The 17,182-nt window shown below is 40.2% G+C and overlaps 1 protein-coding gene across 1 annotated transcript in view; it reads right to left on the bottom strand.

Annotated features, from left to right (window-relative positions):
• The window catches only part of Gc (GC vitamin D binding protein), a 31,614-nt gene extending 15,054 nt beyond the window's left edge, over positions 1-16,560 (bottom strand). The window contains exons 1-4 of the mRNA XM_055596022.1: positions 16,334-16,560; positions 4,962-5,031; positions 3,931-4,063; positions 261-472 (exon numbers count right to left, since the gene is read on the bottom strand). Coding sequence (XP_055451997.1) covers positions 261-472; positions 3,931-4,063; positions 4,962-5,031; positions 16,334-16,391 — 473 coding nt within the window. The 5' untranslated portion in view covers positions 16,392-16,560. The remainder of the gene's footprint in view (positions 1-260; positions 473-3,930; positions 4,064-4,961; positions 5,032-16,333) is intronic.
• Positions 16,561-17,182: the final 622 nt, after the last annotated feature.

The raw sequence follows: 17,182 nt of genomic DNA, 5'->3' as shown, positions 1-17,182 counted from the left end.
TCCTTCCTTCCTTCCTTCCTTCCTTCCTTCCTTCCTTCCTTCCTTCCCTTCCCTTCCCTTCCTTCCTTCTTCCTGTCTGCCTGTTTGTTGGGCTGTCTGTCTTTCCTGCCTTCACCCTTCCTATTTCTGAGAGAAAGTCTTCCCATGAGCACTGACTACTCTGACATTCACCCTGATCGCCCTGCCTTTGCCTCCACAGTGGTAGGCATCTGAGCTGATACAGCAGAGCTGTAGTTTGATTTATTGTAAAGGTCACTTACTGATCAGCAAATCCCTTTGGATCTTTCCTGAATGCCTCACAGATCTCATCATTTGTTGGTTCCACGTAGGTTGGAAATTCTTGTGGCTGGTGACTGAGGGCAGCCATGCAGAGTTTCCGCTCAAGGCCCTCCTTGGTGCAACACTCAGGAGTTCCAGGGTGCACGGGAAAAGGGGCGTCACTTTCACAGGACTTAACAGATAGCTCTGAGGTCTGAAACAAGAGAAGAAGGAGAAAAGGAAAACTTGTATGGTGCATGTGAATCTCCATTCAGTATAACACATATTCTGTCATTTAAAAAAACCTAGAACCCCTGCACAGATGTAGCACATGATAGTTCAGTGTCTAAGTGGGTTTCATAGTAATGGGAAGAGGGACTGCCTCTGACATAATCTGATTGGCTTGCTCTTTGATCACCTCCCCCTGAGTGGGGAGCAGCCTTACCAGGCCACAGAAGAGGACAATGCAGCCACTTTTGATGAGAACTGATAGACCAAGATCAGAAAGAATGAGAGGAGGACCTCCCCTATCAGTGAACTTAGGGAGGGCATGCATGCAGAAAGGGGAGGGAGGGTGGGATCGAGAGGGGAGGAGGGAGGGGCTCAAAATGAATACAGTGTACAAAATGAATAAAGTGTAATTAATAATAAAAAAACAAAAACAAATAAACAATAACAACAACAACAACAACAAAATTCTCATTATTAATCAAGCTTCCATACTATGGCTTATGAACACATAAAGTTGCATAATTTTGGCTATAGGCAAGTATAGAATCTTTTTTATGTTAATCAGTGTTATTCCACACTAAACATAGAACAACTTTCATTAATGAGTAGACAGTTCTTATTGGACTGTAGTAATTTTACCTTTATCACATAGCCTGGTGTTCCTCATGGAAGGGTTTTGAGCGTCTCTGCTGCAAGGGACACTAGGAAAAGTCCTGGCAGTGGCTCTCATCTTATCTTCCACCTCCTTTTTCTTTTTTTTTTCTTTTTCTTTTTTGCAATTAGACCCAAAGCTTGGAAGGACCTCCCTCGTGAACCCCTTCTTGACATTGTCAGCGTTAGCTTCCTGCATGTTGCAGTTGCCTAGCATTTCAGCAGCATGATTTCACATCACAGTTACTTATCTGGCATAGAAAACAACAAATTCTTGCACAGTGTGGGTCAAAGATGGGGACTGAGAATCTGTGTTCCTCTAAGCTTGAGGTATCATCCTTGGCAAGAGCTGGAAACTAGAGGTCACTGTCATTTACAGCCTCAGCCATGTGGCTCTCATTTATGCCAGCGGATGGAACACCCCCAAAGTCATTGTAGGGGAAAAAAAAATGGAAGAGGTTTGATACTTGAAATAAACTGGTTCAAAAGAATAGGCATAATAAAGAAAAAGAAGAAGAAATTACCATGGAAAAGTCACCTTGGTGTTTATGTAGGAAAAAGTAAAATATTATATATATATATGAATCATCCTTTGAAGGTAAATTTTCTCAAGACTTTTCCTAAAGTGAAGGAAAGCAACATGCTGAATGAGTCACTCAATGAATGAGCCGTAACTCATGCCACCTTCCTTCCATGACTCTTTTTTTTTAAATTTTTTATTAATTACACTTTATTCATTTTGTATCCCCCCATAAGTCCCTCCCTCCTCCTCTCCTGATCCCACCCTCCCTCCCCTTTCTGCATGTATGCCACTCCCCAAGTCCACTGATAGGGGAGGTTCTCCTTGCCTTTCTGATCTTAGTCTATCAGTTCTCATCAAAAGTGGCTGCACTGTCCTCTACTGTGGCCTGGTAAGGCTGCTCTCCCCTCAGGGGGAGGTGATCAATGAGCAGGCCAATCAATTGGATTTTCCTTGGAAGATCATCTCTCTTTTCAACCAATCTCCTTTTCCTTTTCATTAATGTCCCTGGGAAATCCTCTGGGTTCCCCTGTTTTCAGTTATCCCAAAATGAAGCTAGGAACTGAACAAATATTGGTATGTTGCAAAGAAAAATAAATGAGTGCTTAGAGTGAGCGGGAGTGACACACAAAATCCCTTAAACTCCAGTCACGTCTCAGCAAGGCATGCAGCAGCAAAAAGATGGGGTGAAATGTGAATGTGCTGTGTTGTTCTGAGTGTGGTTGACAGTTTGAAGCAGATTCAGACTGATGTGGTGTAGAGTAGGTTAAAATGAGTGATGAACTTGGTGGTGAAAGAAATAATAGAGGCTAAAAGGAGGGAAATAAAGGAATCAATGGGTAAGCATACTCACTGTACAGAATATATTATAATAATGGCACTGAACATACACTGATCTTTCTGTTGAGGCCTTTAGCCAAACCCACCTACAGTCATTTCTGTATGTGCTGATGACTGCGCCAGTAAAGCTTTGTCTACTCATTTCTACCATTATCAGTACTGTTATCAAGTGTACATTGAATTTTAATATTCTAATTGAATTCTAATTCCTTCAGAATTTTAATTTCTATACTAATGCTATAGGAGAGAAAACACATGCACACACAAATGTGTCCACACAATATGTTATTTTTTATATCCAGAACCAAAAATATGTACAAATGGTGTTTATAGCAATATTTGAGTGATCCAAATAATTTGAAACCGACATTTAATTATTCTGTCACCATTAGTCCTAACCCTAGAAAAGTAATAAAGATATAGTCATAATTTTAAGCTTTACAACATGGGTAAAAATTATTTGAGAGTTTCATGAGTTTGTAAAATAGGAGGTGCAAGTTTATAATGATTTAAAAGTTTATCTATGTATTTATTTATTTATTCTTTGATATGTTGTACCCCAGCCATAATTCCCCCTTCCTACTCTCCTCTAAGTCCCCCTCCATCTACTCCTCCTCCATTTCTTTTCAGAAAAAGGAAGGCATCCAAGGAATATCACCGAACATGGCATGTCAAGCTACATGTCCACAAAGACTAGGTACCTCTTCTCATATTAAGCCTGGATGAGACAATTCAGGAGAAGAACAATGGTCCCAAAAGCAGACAAAAGACTTAGAGACTGCTCCCATTCCCACTGTTAGAAGTCCTACAAAACACCAAACTACACAGCTCTAACATATACATAAGGGGCCTAGGTTAGACCCAAGCAAGCTCTGGTTGGCGGTTCACCCTCTGTGAACCATTATAAACCCTGTTTAGTTGATTCTGTGGATTTTCTTGTGGTGTCCTTGACCCCTCTGTCTCCTACAATCCTTCCTCCCCTTCTTCTGCAGGTTTTCCCAAGCTCTGCCTAATGTTTGGCTCTGAGTCTCTGCATCTGTTTCCATCAGTTGCTGGACAAAGCCTCTCTGAGGACAACTGGGCTAGGCACCAATCCATGAGTATAACTTTTAAAGTTTTTTTTTTTGTTTTTGTTTTTGTTTTTTTTTTTTTTTTTTAGAATCCAGCCTGGATTTAAATCCTATTCACACTTCTGATTATCAGTGTTTATTTAGTAAGTCATTAAGTTACTTTATCCTAGTTATTTTTCTTTGGAAACTTGCAGCAACAATGAATAAAAGGAACAGAGTACTAAAATAAGTGTGGGAGCTAAAACGAATAGTCTATTTTCCTTTGCAACTGGGAGTAGCTGGCTTGGCATCTGGGGTGTCCTGAAGAGGTGACATAAAGGCCTCTGGCAGTTCCCTTCTCTGGGCCACACACACACTTACCTTGGTGTCATAGCAGTTAGGATCAGCCCCTTCAGCACAGCATTCTTCAGTCAAGGAGACAACTTCCTTCACAAGCTGACTGACCTGTTCAAATGTGCCACTGGAAAATTTCCTGCTGTACAGGATTAATGATCTGAGGGGGATAAAAGTGATTCTATTAATTGGAGTTGAATTGTGTTTTGGCATTTTTGACTCATGCCAAAATAAGGTATCTATTCAACTTTTAACTAAAATATTTCATACATTAACTGCTTTTGATTTGCCTAAAGGTGTGAATATAAGGTTGTAGGTAACACATTTGTTCAATGAAATTTATCTTATATAAGTTACGGTGTTTTGAAATAAAATGGCTCCCGCAGGCCCATAGGGAATGGCACTATTAGGAGGTGTGGCCTTGTTAGAGTAGGTGTGGCTTTGTTGGAGAAAGTGTGTCACTAGGGGGTGGCTATTGAGGTCTCTTGAAGCTCAAGCCAGTTCACTACCTGCTGCCTGTCAATCTGGATATAGAACTCTCGGCTCTTTCTCCAGCACCATGTCTGCCTGTATGTTGCCATGCTTCCCGCCATGATGATAATGGACTAAAACTCTGGAGCTGTAAATCAGCCGCAATTAGATGTCTCCCTTTATAAGAGTTGCTGTGATCATGGTGTCTCTTCACAGCAGTAGAGACCCTAACTAAGACAACAGTAAGGACTGGATTTGTCGTTCCCGTCAAGGCAGTCTGGAGTCTGTTTTGATCTTCCCCTAGAGAACATGTTCTGGAGGTCATTGCTAGTGTTTTCTAGAGTCCTACAATGGACAGTTCTAATTTACCTCAGAAACCTGTATTTACTCTCTAATACAGACTCCTTCATGAAATGTAGCAGTGACAGTTTCTTAGACCACAGTCACTTGCTCAACCTGTTGGTTCAGTGTGGCCCAAGGGTCTTCTCTCATCTCACTTCAGCATTCTGCACAGTGCTGGAGTTAGCTTGTGCTCAGTTTGTTTAAGGTCAGGTTCCCAGGAGAACTTCATGGACACTGAAACTTACAAAGATCTGAAGTCCTCTTTCCCCAGCATGGCGAGTTCCTTGCAAACTTTATCCTTTTCATAGTCTCGGCCTAGGAAGCAGATATAGAAAATAAGCATCTTTTTTCTTTTAATGACCATCATAGTATAGGTGTGTGTGTGTGGTGTGTTGTTGTTCAACATGATCTGTGGTAAAGGCATTTCTTAATATCTGTGTATAAATCCATTTGGAGGTTTTTTTTTTTACCTTTTTCAAATTTTTTAAATTTTCTGTTAACTTTTACTGTATAGCAAGAAAAAAAGAAGATAAAAATCCTAAAGTGATACTAAAGCTAAGCTAAATGTTGTATGCCAGCTAGTGAGTTAAAATCACCAACATGAAAGCTATTACCTTTGGCTCTTCTGTCTAAAACACTGAAGGAGATTGTTCCTTCTCTCTCCCTCCTTTCCCTTCTCTTCATTCTTTCTCCCCCTTCCGTCCTACCTTCTCTTTCTTTCTCCTCCCCTTCTCTTTTATTGGGGATCCTTTTATTTTAAGGATTTAACCAGACAAAGAACAAAAGCAAATGACGACACTTCTGTACCCTAAGGTGACTTTCCAGTTATATTAAGGTTGATCTTAAAGAGGCCAGTGACTGCGAAAACTGCTGTCTGTCTCCATAACCACCCCAGACTCCATAAGGAATTCAGCTAGGGAAATGGCTACTTTAAGGAATATTGTGGAATATGTCCTTGCTCTTCAAGTGTAGTGAGGGAAGTTTCATAATTACTAGTTCTTGTTAGGTTTTCTTTAGAATTTGGTATACAGTGGACAGGTGATTCAGAGTTCAGAAATCTAAATGAAATGGGGCAGGGTTAGGGAATGAAGAAGATAACTTTGGCTAGGATCCAGTGGCCCACAGATCTGATACCATACAAATAAGAGAACAAGGTGGCTGGGAGTCATCTTTTATACCTTGACCCTGTTTCTTTCTATTTTTTTTTTGACCCTGTTCTTGAACAAAAAGAATGACAAAAGGGCTTTCTGGAAGCAGTGGGCAGCCAACAGTGAACCACCTCTGTGTAGAGTGAGGTGATTTGAACCATCAGTCCCAAGGGAAGTCGTTATATGCCAGGCAGATGTGAAACATTTCTAGGGATGATTGAACAGAATTTAAAAGAAAAAGTCCCTCAAGGAGTGTACACCTTTAATGCTAACACTCAGTGGCAGAGGCAAGTGACCTCGAACTCTGAGTTTGAGGCCTGGTTGGTCTACATAGAGTTCCAGTCCAGTTGGGACCAATAGTGAGATCCTGTCTCAAACAAACAAACAAAAAATCAATGGGTACCAGTCTACCCTGGCACCTCAAGTCACAACAGGACTAAGTACATCCTCTCCTTTTCTGAGAAGAAAGAGAGGGGGAAAAGAGAGGAGTAGAGCATGATGGATGGTAGGACTGGAAGGAGAGGTGGGAGGGAGCTGAGATTAGGCTGTAAAATGATTGAGAAAGAAAGAAAGAAAGAAAGAAAGAAAGAAAGAAAGAAAGAAAGAAAGAAAGAAAGAAAGAAAGAAAGAAACCCAGACAAACAAACAAAAGTAAAAGAACACATCGGCTCAAACTGTCTCTGTAAACAGGATCTACTGTTTTCTAATGCTGACTGCTGTTAACGTCTTCCTGTGTTAGTTCAAGAGATATCAGAAGTAGCTTGGATAGTGGGCAAGCAAAAAAGGGAATGAAGAGAAAAGGAGCAAAAGGTTCATTCTTTTTTCCTCCACAGGCCTGACTGGGAAAGCAGCTTCAACACCAATGGACTAACGACCTGAGTTTAATTTGCAACTAGATGTTCTATGCCTTGAATGATGTTAATCTTCAGGGTTCAGAAGTACAAGAGCACCTGTCTGAGTTTGAGATGAGAGAAATGTGAGCCCTAGTCTAAAGTCCACTCGAGCTACAGGAATAGTCAGATTCCTGAGGCACATTTTTTTTCCTGTGTGATTACGAGACTCTCTGTGCCCATTCTGCATATCTGAAGGTAGACACCAGAAATAATCCCATTAGTATGCCCTTCTGAAACTCATCATGTATGAAAGTGAGTCCAGGAGATTTCTCAGCACACTGGAACTTTGTGTTACACAACACAAAGTTACACAATTATACAACAACTTTGTGTAATTGTTAGCAAGTATAGAAATAGTCTCGTCTCTGTTCTAAGTAGCCTTAGGTGACTTTTCCACTTGGCTTAAAGTACTAGGGAAGTCTTCTTAAAGGTTATCACAATAGTGTGTTTCATCTTAAAGGTGGCCTCCCCCTCTCAGATAGTCAAAGTTCTGGTTAGATTGGAGGTACATGGCAAGATATGTTTGTGGTGAGTGTGTTTGTGCATGTCTTTCTGTCTGTTTTTTTTTTTAATTGAAATGGCACTGATGATGGATGGATATAAATTTGAGAGTTTATGTGTATGTTTAAAAGTTATTTTTATTATTAATAGTTTTTTTTGATGAAAATAACATGTATAAGCTGTTATGCAGTACATTTTCCAGATAAACAATCCAAAATAGATCAATGGAGCAAGAAAGGTCAGAATTGAGAGATATCAAAACCTTCTTTGAGACAGAAAGGGTCTTTTTACATAGCCCAGCTGCCTCCAACTTCACAGTCTTCGGCCTCTCAAACCATCTTACAATGAGGGGCAAAGTCACAAGCCATTAAAATTCCACACAAAATATCTAAGAACCTGTAGTTTCTATTTGATGTTAAATTCTGAAAATGAGGACAGAGCAGTAGGATGGTAGTCAGTGGAATAGAAAAGGCCTTGCCAAACAACCTCTGCTCTGCCTAACGACCTTCACATCGGTCCACTGTCTGGAACTCGTAACTCAGTTTGGAAAATTGGAGATTGCAACAAGTTAGAAAGGTTAAAGCACGGTGGACCATGTCCATTAATCTTCAGTGGAGGCTGGAGCACAGGAGGAAAGATACAGTAAAGAACTGTTCTCTGGTGGCGATGAGCTATACTCTAGGACACCAACACCCCTGTTTTATGTCATTCCTAAGACAGTATTAGGACGGATGACTGGCAGCTGTACGGCAATGGCAATGTAAGCTAATTAACCTAAAAACCCAACTCAAAGCCCAGCTCAGGAATAAATAAAAGGGTAACATTTTGAAGGAATGAGTTTGTTTAGTCACTGAAAATGTTGCAATGGGTTTGAATAATCATGTGTATTCAAGGTTTCATATTTAGTACAAGACTGTCCTTATGATCTTTATGATCCCTTCCCAGAGACAAGAAATCAGTCACATGTACAAATTGTAAGTTTGGAACATTTCTCTTAAATCTCTAGTATCTGAAAATCACAGAATAGCTCTGTCATTTTTTTTCCTTTTAATATACATCAATCAAGTAACTGCTTTAATAGGCTCCCTCTATCAAAATAGTCTTGTTTGTGCTGGTCCAGTAATGTGCAAGGCAAGCCCTATATGAATGTGGGTTGCCACTGATGACTATTTTGAGAAATGTTTCATTTCCAGCTTTTCAGTTTCAGGATTCTCATTTCACTAAACATGTAGAGCTTCATTCTGCACGTTAAATGAATGTAGTATGCATGGGAAGGTTTTATATAAAAGCATTACATATTAACCTATTTAGTAGTTTTGAACAAATCATATACTTGTTTTCACACAAGTGCCTTGTGTCTCATAGGAATTATGTAGCGCTTTAGTTAGGGACAATACTGCTGAAAGAAAAGTGGAAAATGAGACTCTGAGAATGAAAGTCATTTTGGAACCATCTTTGTTGGAGAATTTAGCCTTGGGCAGGAGAGGTCATAAATGAAGTCTCAAAGGGTGGGACTGACATGACATTAACATACAAAATATGATTTCTTTATTATTATAAAGATATGAGACACAGAAGAAAGCATTACCATGTTCTTTCAGATTCATGGCCTTGGATGTATTTTTGATAAAATTAACTTATTAGTTTATACAGGATACAAATCTAGAGTGGATAGTTAAATATGTTAGTCCTTTTCTCATTGCACAAATAAACAGCAAATAAATACAGAAATTGATTTGTAATAACTAGTGCAGATCGATTTCTTTCACCAATGGAACACTTTTTAAAATTAGGTTTGTGTGTGTGTGTGTGTGTGTGTGTGTGTGTGTGTGTGTTACATGCATTTGGGTTGACCGAATCTTCAAGGCTGTTGTACCCTCTATGTCTCGAGGAGAAGCGGATGCTCAGGATGGACTTGGGTCCCCGCAAGAGCAGTATGAAGTCCTAACCTCAGAGCCATCTCTCCATCCTCCAAAATACTTTTAGACTAAACTCATTTAAGATTAGTAAAAATTTATACCTCAAGTGAACTATAAATATTATGTTTTGTCCTTTATGTTTCACTTTGAAAAGGAGTGATTTGGTCTTCAGTGTGGTGACAGAAATTATTGGCATGAAGTTAGTGACTGTTGTGAAATCATGTTCACACCAAGTGACCTCTCTGTCTAAATGTTTACCAATTTCATTAACGCTTTTTAGCATCTTGTCTGATTTAATCCACATTGTGAAATAGTCTAGTAAATCATCTCAAATCCTGGGCGTTTGAAAATGAGCTGGACTTACTTTTGGGAAGTCGCATTGCTTCATGCACATTACAGGCTCGTCCAACAAATCTGATAAAATTCACTCATGTGTGCAAAATTCACTCGGGTGTTCTGTGAGATGTACTTTCTTCCAGACATGGGGTTTACACTGAACGTGAGATGCAATAGAGACCAAAACAGGTACAGCCTGACCCCCGGGGGCTGTTCATTCTGAGAGGAAGAGCCAAGGAAAGCCTCGTGATCTTGGTACAAAGCCTACAAAGAAAGGTGCTTTGGGTGCTTTCAGTGTTGTGATGACTTTCACTAACCCCCGATTTTTGTCCCTTTGGGAGAGTTAATTTGTCATACGCAGAGAATGAATGTATTCAAGATGACAATGACTTGAGTGGATATTTCTACAGAATGCTACAGGATATCTCATGATGATCTTTTCCTATTTTCTATTTTCATGATGCCAAAATTTGCTAACGTTTAAATCTGAGTTAAACATTCAACCCAAACAATGATAATTAACATCATGATACTAGCTAATTTGTGAGGACCATTGATTTGGGTAGCACTGTAGTAAGTATTTAATTTATAGCCTGTCATTTAGTCTTAATTCAAATGTGGTAAGATGTGTAGTTTATCATAGGTCACTTCACTGTTAACTATACTTCTCTGTGTATGCAGTCTTTTTAAAAGATTTAAAAAATTGATGATGACAATGATAATGATGGTCATGTTGTTGTTGTTGGTGGTGGTGGTAGGGTGTGTGTGTGTGTGTGTGTGTGAGAGAGAGAGAGAGAGAGAGAAAGAGAGAGAGAGAGAGCGCCTCCCTCTACTACTGAAAGAGGGAGTCAGACCCACTGGAGCTAAAGTTACAGGTGGTTGGAGCTGCTGGATATGAGTTCTGGGAAGCAAGCCCTGTTCCCTTTCAAGAACAGTGAACATGATCGGTAGGATTAACAAAGCAATCTACAGATTCAATGCAATGCCCATCAAAACACCAACACAATCCTTTACAGACCTTGAAAGAACAATTCTCAATTTCATATGGAAAAACAACAAATGCAGAATAGCTAAAACAATCTTGTACAATAAAAGATTTTCTGGAGATATCTCCATCCCTGCTCTGAAGCTGTACTATAGAGCAACAGTAAGGAGGGGGCTACAACTGGGGTACAAAGTGAATAAATTGTAATTAATGTAAAAAAATAAAAATTAAAAAAAAAAGCTACATGGTACTGGTGTAGAAGCAGACTGTTAGCTCAATGGAATTAAATCAAAAGCCCAGAAATAAACCCATACACCTACAGATGCTTGCTTTTTGGCAAAGAAGCCAAAACCATACAATAGCAAAAAGAAAAAAAAAATCAACAAATGGTACTGGTCTAACTGGATGTCTACATGTAGGAAAATTTATCACCTTGCACAAAACTAAAGTCCAAGTTAATTAAAGACCTCAACATAAAACCAGACACACTAAACCTGTTAGAAGAAGAGTAGGGAAGAGCCTTGAATTCATTGGCACAGGAGATGACCTCCTTAACAGAACACCAACAGCACAGGCTCTAGGATCAACAATCAATAAATGGGACCTCATGAAACTGAAAAGCTTCTGCAAAGCAAAGTACACTGTTGTCAGAACAAAACAACAGTCTACAGACTGGGAAAGGATCTTCACCAACCCAATATCTGACAGGGGGATAATATCCAGAATATATAAAGAACTCAAGAAGTTAAACACCAACACACCAAGTAATCCAATTAAAAAATGGAGTACAGAGCTAGAGAATTCTCAACAGAAGAATATAGAATGGCAGAGCAACACTTAAAGAAATATTCAACATCATTAGTCATCAGGGAAATGCAAATAAAAATGACCCTGAGGTTTTACCTTACACCCATCAGAATGGCTAAGATCAAAAACTCAAGTGACAACCCATGCTGGAGAGGATGTGGAAAGAAGGGAACCCTCTTTCATTGCTGGTGGGAATGTAACATTATATAACCACTTTGAAAATCAATCTGGTGCTTTCTTTCTCAGAAAATTAGGAATAGTGCCACCTCAAGATCCAACTATACCACTCCTAGACATATATCTGAAATATGCTCAACTATGCAACAAGGACATTTGTTCAACTGTATTCATAGCAGCTTTATTCAAAATAGCATCTGAAAACAATCTAGATGTCCCTCAACCAAGGAATGGATATAGAAATTGTAGTATATTTTCACAATGAAATACTACTCAGCAATTAAAACCAAGAAAATCATGAAATTCGCAGGCTAATGGACAGAACTAGAGTGATGTAACCCAGAAGCAGAAAGACACACATGAAAGTGGATATTAGGCATATAATATAGGATAAACATACTAAAATCGATAGTCCTAAAGATGCTAATCCAGAGAAGGACCCTGGGTCAGATGCTCAATCCTCATTCAGAAAGGCAAACAGGATAGACATCAGAAGTGGGAGAAGACAGGGAACAGGACTGGAACCTACCACAGAGGGCCTCTGAAAGACTCTACCTAGCAGGGTAATAATGCAGATGCTGAAACTCATAGCCAAACTTTGGGCAGAGTGCAGGGAATCTTATAGGGGAGATAAGAAGATCTGGAAGGGGCAGGAGCTCCACAAGGAGACCAATAGAGGCAAAAAAAAAAATCTCAGGGGCCTTCAGAGGTTAATTTTCCAACCAAGGACCATGCATAGAGAGGACCTAGACACCCTGTTTAGGTGTGGCCCATAGGCAGTTCAGTCAAGTGGTTCCCTCATAAGGGGAGCAGGGACTGACTCTGACATGAACTCAGTGGCTGGCTCTTTGATCATCTCTCCCTGTGGGGTGAAGCCTTGCCAGGCCACAAAACAAGACAATGCAGCCATTCCTGATGAAACCTGATAGGCTATGGTCAGAGGGAAGGGGAGGAGGACCTCCCCTATCAGTAGACTAGGAGAGAGGCATGGGGCGAGATGAGGGAGGAAGCATGGGTCTGGGCATCAAGCTACAGCTGTTATACAAAGTGAATAAACTGTAATAAATAATAAATAAATAAAATTTTTTTAAAGAATGCACTATGCATGGGAAGGTTTTATATAAAAACATTATGTATTTAGTAGTTTTGAACAAATCATATACTTGTTTCCACACAAGTGTCTTGTGTCTCATAGGAATTGTTTAGCGCTTAAGTTAGGGACAATACTGCTGAAAGAAAAGTGGGAAATGAGACTCTGTGAGAATGAAAATCATTTTGGGACCATCTTTGTTGGAGAACAGTGAACAATTCTAAATGCTGACCCATCTCTGTAGCCAATAGAACTTCACCTTTGTGTGTGATGTGTTTTAGAGAAAATTATATTTACTAATTAGCATAACTTTTGTTACACTTGTTTCTATCAGTTAGAGAATCACTTTTAGATTTTGATACTGTTCTCTTTATGATATAAGATTCATTGTTAAAAATTACTTTCTGGCAGAAAAAAAAATTTGTAAGCTGCCCCTGTTATGGTGTCCATTTTCAACATACCAATTCCACCAACCCATGAGATTGGGAGATGCCTCGATCCTCTGATATCTTCCTCAATTTCCTTTCTCAAAGATCCAAAGTTCCCATCATACAGGTCTTTCACTTCCTTGATTAGTTACATTAAGATATTTTATATGAGGCCACAGTCATCCTGGTACCTAAACCACACAAAGACTCATCAAAGAAAGTGAATTTCAGACCAATCACCCTTATGAACATTGATGCAAAAAACTTCAATAAAATACTCCCTAACCGAATCCAAGAACACATCAAAAACATCATCCACCATGATCAAAGAGGCTTCATCCCACAGATGTAGAGATGGTACAACATATGGACATCAATCAATGTAATCCACATGTAAACAAACTAAAAAAGAAAAACAAACAAACATATGGCTGTCTCATTTGATACTAAGGGGGCCTTTGTCAGAATCCAGTATCCCTTTATGATGGAGCTCTTGGGGTGATCAGGGATAAAAGGCACATGCCTGGACACAGTGGAGTCAATTCACAGTGGCCACTAGCTGCCATCAAATTAAATGGAGAGAAACTTAGGGCATCTCTGCTGGGATCACGAACAGGACAGGGCCGTCCAATCTCTCTGTACTGCTCAGTGCAATACTGAAGGTTTAGGCTGGAGTCAAGGGACAGCTGGAGGAGATGGGGAATGCAGATTGGAGAGGAGGAAGACATGGTAATGCTGCAGATGAAATGATGGCGTGCATGTGTGACCCCAGGAATTCTACCAGGGAACTCCTACAGTTGATCAGCGAAGTGGCTGGATACAAAGTTAACCAAAAGAAAAAAAATCAGCGGTTCTCATTTATGTGGACAATAAGTGGACTGAGAAAGAGATTCGGGAAAAGAAGCCTTTCACAGTAGCTACAAGTGATATAAAATACCTTAATGTAAGTAATCAAGCAAGTGAAAGACCTGTATGATGGGAACTTTGGATCTTTGAGAAAGGAAACTGAGGAAGATATCAGAGGATCAAGGCATCTCCCAATCTCATGGGTTGGTGGAATTGGTATGTTGAAAATGGCCACCTTAACAGGGGCAGCTTACAAATTTAGCATAATTACCATTGGGATTCTGACAGAGTTCTGTACAGACCTTGAAAGAACCCAGGAGAGTTAAAACAGAAGAGCTTCTGTGGTATTGCCATCCCTGATTTTGGGCTGTATCAGAGTCATAGTGGTGGAAACCATGTGGTACTGGCATAGAAACAGATCAATGGAATTAAATCAAAGACCCAGAAAGTAAAACCGGATGGTTGTCATGCATGCCTTTAATCCCAGTACTCAGGAGGCAGAGGCAGGAAGATCTTGGTGAGTTTGAGGCCAGCCTGGTCTGCAGAGTTATTTCCAGGACAGCCAAGGCTACACAGAGAAACCCTGTCTTGAAAAACAAAACAATCCAGAAGTAGACTTATGCCTATGGACACTTGATTTTTGACAAAGTGGCCTAAACTATACGATAGAAAAAAGACAGCATCTTCAGCAAATGGTGCTGGTCTAACCCGTATTTATCACCCTGCACTAAATTCAGGTCCCAGTGGATTAAGGAGCTCTGCATGAGCCTGGATCTGTTGGAGGAGACACTGGATCTGATAGAGGAGAAGGTGGGGAATAGCTTTTAACACACTGGAGACAACTCCCTGATCAGAACTCTAACAGCTCAGGCAGTTAAGATCAACAATTAATGGATGAAACTGAAGGGCTTCTGTAAAGCAAAGGCCACTGTGAAAAGGACAAAACAGCAGCCTATAGAATAGGAAAAGATCTTCACCAACCCTACTTCTGACAGAGGACTGATATCCAAAATATATGAAGAACTCAAGAAAGTAGACATCAACAAACCAAATAACCCAATTAAAGAACAGGGTGCAGAACTAAATGGAGAATTCTTTACAGAGAAATCTCTGATAGATGAGAAGCACTTAAGAAAATGTTTGGCATCTTTGGCCAACAGAGAGGTGCAAAACAAGACAGCTCTGAGATTCTACCTTGCACCTGTCAGAATGGCTAAGATCAAAAACTCAGGTGACAGCTCATGCTGGTGAGGATGTGAAGCAAGGGGAATATTCCTCCATTGCTGGTGGAGTGCAAACTTGTGTAATCACATTGGAGGTCGATTTGGTGGTTTCTCAGAACTTTGAGAGTGATTCTTCCTTAAGACCCAGCTATACCACTCCTGGGCATATACCCAAAAGATGCTCCACCATACCACAAGGACATTTGCTCAACTATGTTCATAGCAGCTTTATTCATAATAGCCAGCAACTGGAAACAACCTAGATGTCCCTCGATGGAAGAATGGATAAAGAAATTGTGGTACATTTACACAGTGGAGTACTACTCGGCTACTAAAAGCTATAACACCATGAAGCTTGGAGGCAAGTGGATGGAAATAGAAAACAATTATTCTAAGTGAGGTAATCCAGACACAGAAAGACAAATATGGTAAGTACTCTCATTTAAATAGAGTTTCTTGTGGACTTATGAGAGCCTTTAAGACATGGAAGGCATTGATGGTTTAAGGCTAAGGAGTAATTAATGGCTAATTTCTTAAATATGCTGGGCTATAGGAACAGTTTTCAAAATGTGTCTTGACCACACGGTGTTTGAAACAGTGTTCTAGGAAACTGTGAGGTAGAGAAAGGTCACCATCCCCATCCACCCTCTCCATGCTCCACCCCAGCTTGTGGCTATTCTGAATTAGGAGCAAAATCTCTTATTTTGTTTGAGAGTCAGTTTAAAAACCCAATTCCTTCCGAATGCTGAAGAATAAGATTCTTTAAGGAGGAGCACAGAGATCTCCCGGCTGGCTTCTTGCACCCCTAACAGTATGATGATCCCAAGGAGAATAAGCATTTGGGGGGAAAATGCTTAGTTGTATATCAGAGTCTCCAGTTGCATTATAGATCTTATTTACCCGATGTGGGAGGGATAGTTGAAAGCTTATATAACTCTGCTTTCTGTCACAAGTCTTTTTCTTTGTTTGGAGACAGTCTCCCTATATGGCCAAATCACCAGGAAACCTTAAACTCCAGGTCCCCCGGCTTCCACCTCCTGTGTTCTGAGGTTGCAGACATGAACCACCACACCCAGCTCTGTCTTCTCTGAGATGTGTGGAGAGCATTCCTTTCCAATGTTGTACAGCACAGCTGAGCTCAGATCAATCCCCCTTCCATTCTTCTTTCATCCACCACTTCTTCTGTCTGTTACTACCTGTTGGTTTTTAAAGTGGTCCTGGAAATTAACCTAGTACTAGTCCTTAGTCACAAGGGGAAACTTACCTCGCTCCAGAGCATGCCCAAGGGCTAAGACCAGCAGGAGAGCTAGAACCCTCTTCATTTTGCATCCAGGGAGTCCTGCAGCCCCTCCTGTCACCTGCTGGTCACCACCCAAAGGGCAGGAGCAGGGCTACCACTTGCCTTTATAAATGTTCCTAACTAGGAATTCATCAATTATTAATCTCCACCAAGGGACAGTCAGCCTTGTCCCCAAAGAAAGAAAGAAAGTGCTATCATCATCAAGGCAGAGATACCCCTGGGAAATATGGAGGAGAGTCTGGGAGATTTTAATCATTAACTTTGTCACCGCAGAAGACCTAAGGCATATAGATACTTTGTCACTGCGGTTCTTTTTTCTTCACTGAATTGACTTAGTGTGCTAGTGGGGAACACACTTCCCTGCTCTGTATAGAGGAAAACACGTACCTATATATCTTCTTTGGCTATTCCCTTCCACCCTTATATATCAGTGAAAAATCTGGGGATTATGTTTCTTGCTTTTTTTTTTTTCTTTTCTACCCTTCTTTCTCTCTTTAAGTCTAACACAAACAAGCATTATTTTAAAATGTCACAGATTAGATATTTTAAGTTATAAGATGACTAAAGAACAAGAAGCCAGTTAATTTATGGTAAGTCCCTAAATCCATGAATTTAATGTCATAAGACAGTTTTGGTGGCATTGTGCCTTATATTTATGTGTTACAGTATACTCTTTTTTAACTTTTATTAATTTCATTTTATTCATTTTGTATCCCCCCATAAGCCCCTTCCTCCTCCCCTTCCGGTCCCACCCTCCCCCCTTTCTGCATGCATGCCCTTCCCCAAGTCCACTGATAGGGGAGGTCCTCCTCT

This window comes from Psammomys obesus, unplaced genomic scaffold (genome assembly GCF_907164565.1).
Source record: "Psammomys obesus unplaced genomic scaffold, mPsaObe1.curated_primary_1811, whole genome shotgun sequence".
In the NCBI taxonomy this organism is placed as follows: domain Eukaryota; kingdom Metazoa; phylum Chordata; class Mammalia; order Rodentia; family Muridae; genus Psammomys; species Psammomys obesus.
Note: the sequence above shows the minus strand (reverse complement) of the source record. Positions and strands in the feature narration are given on the sequence as shown.